The sequence below is a fragment of the Frankliniella occidentalis genome, unplaced genomic scaffold, assembly GCF_000697945.3.
Source record: "Frankliniella occidentalis isolate FOCC.00 unplaced genomic scaffold, Focc_3.1 Scaffold29, whole genome shotgun sequence".
Taxonomy (NCBI): domain Eukaryota; kingdom Metazoa; phylum Arthropoda; class Insecta; order Thysanoptera; family Thripidae; genus Frankliniella; species Frankliniella occidentalis.
In genome coordinates, this window is record NW_026267159.1 from 1,425,316 (window position 1) to 1,433,126 (window position 7,811).

The 7,811-nt window shown below is 54.1% G+C and overlaps 1 protein-coding gene across 1 annotated transcript in view; it reads right to left on the reverse strand.

Moving 5' to 3' along the window:
* Positions 1-3,585, reverse strand: part of LOC127749071 (ferritin, middle subunit-like) — an 11,505-nt gene extending 7,920 nt beyond the window's left edge. Inside the window, exons 1-5 of the mRNA XM_052265689.1 lie at positions 3,456-3,585; positions 2,380-2,438; positions 2,177-2,314; positions 1,833-2,072; positions 1,658-1,744 (exon numbers count right to left, since the gene is read on the reverse strand). Coding sequence (XP_052121649.1) covers positions 1,658-1,744; positions 1,833-2,072; positions 2,177-2,314; positions 2,380-2,438; positions 3,456-3,495 — 564 coding nt within the window. The 5' untranslated portion in view covers positions 3,496-3,585. The remainder of the gene's footprint in view (positions 1-1,657; positions 1,745-1,832; positions 2,073-2,176; positions 2,315-2,379; positions 2,439-3,455) is intronic.
* Positions 3,586-7,811: the final 4,226 nt, after the last annotated feature.

Sequence of the window (7,811 nt, forward strand, 5' to 3'; positions counted from 1 at the left end):
GGGTGGGGCGGGCGTAGTGCAGGGCATTATTGCGGAGCAGCAGCAGCGGCGGCGGCGGCGCTGTCTGTCTGTCTCGGAGCGCACGGAGAGGACGGGGGAAGGTACCCTCCTGCCCTGCCTGACAGCGAGGAACATTGTTCCGCGGCGAGAAAGCAGACGCGGGCTTTTGCGTCTGCGAGAATCGCACAGATGGTATCTCCTCCTCGGCTACAGCCTCGGCTACAGCTCACGCACAGATCTGTACGCCACGCTGGTAATTGTGTCAAGTGTGAGACCGCTTTACATTCGCTCATGTAGAGCCGCCGAGCCTCTCACGCCCTGACAGTACATTCGTGCGGATGCTGAAAGATTTACATCGCAATGTAAATAAGGGACTCGATGTCTTTCACTCCAACTTTTGCAGCAGTTATTTTATTTTTATTTTGAATTTTCTTTTCGAGACGACGCAAAGCGCTTGATATTTGAGAGCCTGCCTCGTGGCGCATTTCGGTTAGCAGCACTTCCTTGGGGTCGCGGACCGGGGGGCCGAGGGCTCGCACCGTGGGCCGGGGCGGGGCAGCTTGGTATTGAGTGCTTTATTATTGTGGCGGTACGGGGGCCGCGCGGTCTAAGTGCATAGGCTTGTAGGGCGGCGCGGCGAGGTCAGTGCGTGAGGCGGCCTGCCCTGCCCGCCGGGCCCGCCGGGCCGGGCCGCGGGGGCCAGCTCGTGGCCAGCCTGTGGAGCCCCCGCTACCCCCTCGCCTCCTCTGCTGGCTCCTCCTCTCTTGTCCGGAGACAAAGACCTCCACTGCCTCCACACAGGAAGATATAAATCCTTTTGTTTGCTTCTGTCTTTGTCTCCCACAAGAATACAATCCCCTTCTTTGTCGTTCGGACCACAGCGCGAGAGCGAGCGAGAGAGCGAGCGAGAGAGCGAGGAGCGGGAAAGAGAGTGTGAGAGGGGTTGGAAGGGGAGTGGGTAAGGGGGGTGCAGTGAGCGAGGGAGACTGACCGTCCACGAAGTGAGTAAGTGAGAGAGAGGGAGACGGAGGATGTGGCTAGCCAGTCCGGAACCCGTTATCGCCATCTCTCGAGTCTCGGCGAAGACATTTCAACAGTCTCAAAAGCTTTCCTCCCGGGGGCCGCCGGCCGGGTCTTTGTGAGTCGCATCCTGGCCGGCATCCTGGCCTCCCCAAAGCCTCCCCCGCCGCCTCTCGGACCCCGGGGCCCTCTTGGCTACTTGTGTTACCTTCCCGGCGCGCTGCAGCGTGGTGTGGTGCCACTTTAGCAGGCGTGGCGACGCCCTCCTCTCCTGCTCAACAAACTACCGCACGGTAAAATTTCGGAATAAAACGGGCTTGTAAAACTAGCTGGTGCCTCTAGGCAAGGGCGCGAGTTTTAGGGCGAATAATACACTCGTGAATACGCTAATGCTTGTTATTGTCAGGGGGGCTAAAACTTCTGAAGTGCGTCGCCTCCGACACCCGACTCGGCCTGCCCGCGACGCTGTGGAGGATCCACTCGTCGAAGTCGTGCAGGCCCTGGCCCGAGTCTCCGAGGCGCTGCAGCTGCGTCAGGTAGCGGCCGGCCGCTTCCAGGCGCCTGACCTTGGTGGACACGGCGCGCTTTAGCCTCGGCGAGATTCCAACGAATAGAGTCACCACAGACGCCAACGCACCTGCTTCGCTAGGAACCTCGTGGCGATGAAGTCGCAGGTGACGGGGTCTCCCGTGCTGCTGGCGAGCTCGTGGAGGTCCAAGAGGCTCTGGACAAAGAGTCGGGCGGGTTGAGTGTCTCGGACGCACCTGACCCGCACGCAGTGTGGCAGCTGTGGCGCATAGCCGGGCTGGCACCTCGGTCAGGCAGCGCTGCAGCTCGAGAGACGCGCCGAGCGCCTGCAGCGGCGTGGAGGAGCAGCCGTCCTGCTGCGGCGCGGGCCGGGGTGCCTCCACCCCGGACAAGCCGACGGCGGCGCCGCGGCTCGTCTGGTAGGCGGCGAGGCGCAGGGCGTCGCGGTGCTCGCGGCGGGACATGGACCAGCAGTGGCTCTCCAGCCCGGGGAGCGCCACTGACGGCAGCGCGAAGAACGACGCCTGACGGGCATCAGTTTCGTTCAAGAAAAATAAAACAAAGGCTGGTCTGATCTCTTTGAGCGCGATGCATCGTCGTCGCTTTCTCGAGCAGCCCATTGAATCACCATGGCCAGGTAGGCGTAGCTGGCGCGCAGCTCCGAGTTGATCTGCTGGTTGACGGCCTCCTCGACCTGGCTGGAGTACTGCAGACGCGTGGGGTCCTCGCGGTCGCCGCGCAGAGCGGCCGAGGCGTGAAGAGGTGCCTGCGTCAAGAGCTCGCTACAGGTGAACGCCGCTTAACACTATACCCGGTTTTCAGGACACGTACCTTGCGGTGACTAGGCGCAGCTCTCTGGAAGAGTTGAGTTGAGTAGCGAGGGACCAAACCTGAAGTAAGGGACTCATTTCATAGTGCTTTTCCCTCCTTTCACCTCCCCTTTCCCCCTCTTTTCTACTATTGAGGGCTGTGTGCCACCGACTGCCACCCTCCAGCCGCCAGAAGACGTTCGTAGACGTAGAGGCTTAGATACATTCCAATCCCACATCCCCAGCCCCTACCGAGGTACGATACTTCACTTATTACGCAAAAAATGCATATATAGAATCTATTATCTGTCTTCAGCCCTTTTCTCTCGTCTCTGTTATAACCACTTTTTATCTATGGGAGTTATCGTCAGATGTGACGCAATAAGGCGCCTTCCGAAAGAGATGATGACAAAATAATAAAAAAATAGCAGGACACGACCAAGTTCTTTGGGACCCTTACGCCTCACGTATGCGTTGTCCCGCGGGGGTATTTCCGACACGTAGGAAGTGCGCGTGAGCCCCAGCGTAGCAGTCAAACTCTCGCGCCCCGGCCGTGGCATCGCTAAGCTGCCTCGCCGTCGAGTCGAGAGGGAAGGGATAGGTTCGTGTGGGGCAGGCAAGGCAGCAGGAAGCGGCGAGCGCGAGCAGCCTCGCGTACGAATGCAATTCAACGTCGCGCGCGCGCTAGGTTGAGAAAAAAAGAAGTGGTGACGGGACAAAAGAGCGTGTGCGGCGGTATGAGATGAGGGTCGGTGAGGGCCGCGCGAGGACATGGCACATGTCACTCGTGGCCCAACCAGGCCACCTGTTGTTGTAATGCACACAGCGTGCGGAGGAACGGAAAAGACGAGCGGAAATTACAACGCGTCTGAAACATATCTGCGCGCAATGTTTTTTCTCCCGCCCGCCGTGAGTGGCAGAGGAGGGGTAGAAGGTGGGAGGAAGTCGGAGGGAGAGGGGGGGGGTGAATTTATAGTGAAGTATTCCTCGAGGGAGGCCGGGGGAGGGGGGGGGGGGGGGGGGGGGGTGGAGGATGAGAAATAAAGAGAGACCGCAGCCACGTGAAGCCCAATCACTCCCTATCCATCTCTGTCTCACCTGCAGGGAGAGTGAGTGCTCTCCTCCACGCACATCTCATCTCATGGCGCTTCGGCCGAGCTGGCTCGGTACACGCCACTTTTTTCCGCTCCCCCGTTTTTTTTCCTCTCTTCCCTCAGCACCACACCACCCCCGCTGCTCCACCCGCCTGCTCCACCAACACGGCACCGGGGAAACCAGACGTCGTATTATTGAGGGGCTGGCCGTCTATCGCCTGCTCGCTGCCGTGGGCCCCGTGGGCGTGCGGGCCGCGGTGGGCGTCGTGCCTGCCGTGTTGTAGGCCGGGCCCGGGGGGTGGTGTCGTCAACCAGGGGGGTGAGGGGAGGGGCGTGTGTGCGTCATGGGTTACGTTTGGGGCGGGGTTGTGGTAATGTGCCAAGGATCGGCATAATCCACTTTAATTTAATACTAATCCACGTTCCTTTAATAATGCCTTGCGTCGCTCACCGTGGCGGGGCGTTACGCCCTGTTGAAACCTTTCAAAAGCAAAGCTTTGCGTTATTAGAAAGAAAATAGTTTGTCAGCTCAGCTGAGAAGCATTTGGCTGCTTCGCAGATGAAGGCAATTTGCGTAAGCAGCTTACAAGACCAAATGCTTTTCAAATTTGCAAAGAAATTTCTTGGTAAGATCGTGACAGTACGGCGTCGTGTGAGAACCGCCTATACTCCTGCAAGCGGCACATTTGAACTGGAAAGCAGCACGGGGCCTGTGGGACACCGTGTGTACCGATGATTGCTTCGAAGACACATTTTCATCCTCCCTCATTTCCCGACCTCTCTCTCGCGCGCACACGCTGTGAAAATCGTGTGAAAAGGAAGGGGGTGGGGGGGATGTTGAGGTGATTTGTGCTCGCTTCGGACCCCCAAACAGAAACAATCACGCCCACCCCCCACCCCACCCCGGGCGGGGCTCTGCCGGCCCCGCTCACCAGGAGGTGGACCCGTTATTGGGGCCGGGCGGGGCGGGGGAGGCCTGCCCCGCTGCAGGTGGCCTCCTTCGGCCCCCGCTGGCCCTCCCTTACCGACCAGACCCCGCCGCTTCTTCCCCTATTTAAGTACGTAAATATGCACCCCCTTCGGGAAGGGAAAGGCGGGAAGCAAGGTTTCTCCCCGCCAGACGAAATGAGCGCATTGCCTGTATAGTTCCTCGTGAGTCTGATTTACCGCCCGCGCCCGCTACTCCCGCCGCCTCATTTACCACTCGCTCTGATCGCCATGCTCGCAGTACACTCGGAGCAGACTGACGACACTTCGTGGCTGCAGCCGCTGCGCGCTCAGAAACGCTACATGCCGAATATTTCTGATGAATGCAGAAAGTGGAGACTGAGAGGGTCATGTACCACCGTGCACGACGTACGTTTTACTCTCGGAGTGCAGTGCGACAGTAATTGCTGTGCACACGCACACACACACACACAACACATACACAATACACACACACACACGCGCGCGCGCGCGCGCACACACACACACACGTTGACCCCCACGCGTACGTGTGCCGAGCGTAACCGTGAGTGAGCTGCGCTGCTGGGCACGCTGCCCGGAGCGACTGCCGTCCCAGTAATGCGCATGTCGCTTGTGATGTCTGCCACTGGCCCTGGACTACTCTGGCCTCCTCTGTAGCATCATTGGAAATGTTGTCGTACGATAATTACACGACCCCAGCCCAATAGATCACCAGGCAAAGGGCAAGCCCTCCCGTGGCAATACGGTATACGCACGCAGGACGGCGGAATTCGCGTACGCACTGTAAAATGCTTGCAAACTGTATGTTCTTTGCAATTAGTGCAAAGGATTAGTTCGTATTGGAAATAAATTCTTTGCTAAGCTGACAGAATCTGTGCAAACTGTGAGTTCACGTTGCGAAGAAATACTTTGCAGTGCGTATTCGCGCTCCTAGGGGTGGGTCCCGGCTAGCCTCTCACCAAATAAACCTCCAAAAAGTTATCACCATCTTTTGATATGTTGTTCACGCACTTCATTGTTTAAAAAAAGGGCCGAACTTTACGAAGAATTCGTTGTGAAAAAAGTTGCCAAAAATCTTTGTGAAATCACAACGTTGTGAGTACTCTTCTTCGCAGTCAAAAATTGATAACTTCAGAAATTATTATAATTGGTTCACAACTATTCCCAAGTAAGATAGCAAAATGCACTACTTGGGACTACAAAGAAGTGTTGTGATTTCACAGTTGCTTCGTATCATGAAAGTGTTGGAAATCGAAAAATACTTTTAACAGTGTTCAAAACGCACAAATTAGTACATGTTGTGCGAACAAAAAATTTTCTACACACATACTTTTTTTTGAGCCGTCAGCGACTGCGTAGAATGGCAGGATCCCCGGAGCGACAGCCAGCATCTCGCGTCTATGGCTCAGTTGGTAAAGCACGCGCCCTGAGCGTGAGATGTCGGCCGGTTTGACTCTAGGGTCGGGAAGATGTTCTGCTTTTCAATGTGCACTCTAAATGTCAAGGACAATTTTTGTAACTAGCACCGGACTTATGCGTGCATAACTGAATTCAGATACAATATTGTCACTTGCTAGTCACTAAATGTGTGTTGGTAGTTACAACATTGTATCTAAGCTAGTTATGCACACAGAAGTCCGGTGCTAGTTACAAAAATTGTCCTTGGACATTTAGAGTGGCACTAAAAAAAATAAGTGGAATATTACACGCCCAGTGGACTACAACTTTGCCTACCCGTCTTGTAAAGTTGATTTAATGGCCCAGTGGGCATGCAATGTCTATATGGGGTGGGTTTATTTTCGTACCCAAACTTGCGGATTTACCGACCCACACTTGAAATTCGCACATTGGGCATGTGATTCTCCCCTACCAACCCACGAGTTGTAAATTTACGCACCCACACATCGGAATTTGCACCGACAGACGAAACCTAGGTCGCAAAGCACTTTTGGGGATTTTAGAAAAGTTACCAGGGCGGACAATCTAAATACACCTCCATTTTAGAGTGTACTTCTCAAAACTTTATTCGAAATCAGGCAGTCGTTCTCGTGTAATAAAATGAATGTCAGCATTGATATGCCGAAGTTGACGCTTCGACAGCTGAAAATGCTCGAAAAAGTCGACGTGCGTTCCTCTGAGCATTACTGTGTGCCTGCGATGTGTCAACTGTGGGCTCGCCTCTCTCCCTCAACCCTACCCAGCTTGTCCCCGCTGCAGCCGAACGCACTAAATAATTCCCTGGCAAACCTGATTGCCCAGTTGGCTACGCTGTCAGCCCCGTGTACGCGCGCAGAGCCGGCTTCGACAGATGTAGCCTGATGCCAGAGCTCTCTCTCTCTCTCTCTCTCTCTCTCTCTCTCTCTCTCTCTCTCTCTCTCTCTCTCTCTCTCCCCCCTCTCTTCCCTCTGAGCAGAAGAAAGTCAGAAACATTGTTGTGACATTAGGTCCCTGAAGTTATGTATTCTGTGCACAATAGAGATATTGCTAAAAATGACACAAGTAAAATGAATTCATGGTTTCTGATATTTACTTTATTTTGAGGAATTCTACTCTGTTACGAATGAAACTATAGTCCTCGTAAATTTCCTGCAGGAAATTTACCCATGGGTAGGCGACTCTAGCCCATATGCCACTCATATATTAGACATCGTTGGGGTAAGTTTAGCTCTGTCTGTGGCCACCAGTCCTAGCTGGTGCAGCCGCAGTGCTATGAGGGGAGGGGGCTGGTGGATCCACCAGGCTGGTCAGCCTCCTCACTACTCCGTACGCTTCTCCAGCGGCCCGTGATATCGAACTGCCCACATCGCAAGTTGGCCATATTTCTTGGAGGAGAAGGAGGAGGAGGGCGGTGCCTCGGCAGTGCACGACAGGGGTGCTTGGCAGGGAGACACCGAGTAGAACAAGTGACAACACATACTTTTTAATTAATTAGAGATTCGCTCCGGAGACGGGGCGACGGGGTGGTAAGGGCACAGTGGTGCCTTATGCGCAGGATTCTCCTTGGCGTAGTTGGTTGTTTCTTTTATTCTTTATTTCCCCTGCCGTGGTAATTCGTTTTATTCCAGCCCGTTGCCCTGCCTTTCCTCTGATTTTGAGACTCCTTAAAATATTTTACAATTTCAGATTTGTGTAAAACTGATCATTTATTGAATTTATGAAACTGCTTATTTCTATATCACAATTAATTTGATAAACAATCTTCAGTTGATTTGCTTATAATCGGTTTTACGGCCAAATGCCCCCGAAATAAACAAAAAGAAAGCGTACGCACAGAATTTCTTTTTACTATTTCATACGTAACTTACGTACAACCATGAACATACGTCACGTACGCACAATTTTAATCGATATTATGGATAATTACGTACAATACTGTACAGAGTTACGTACA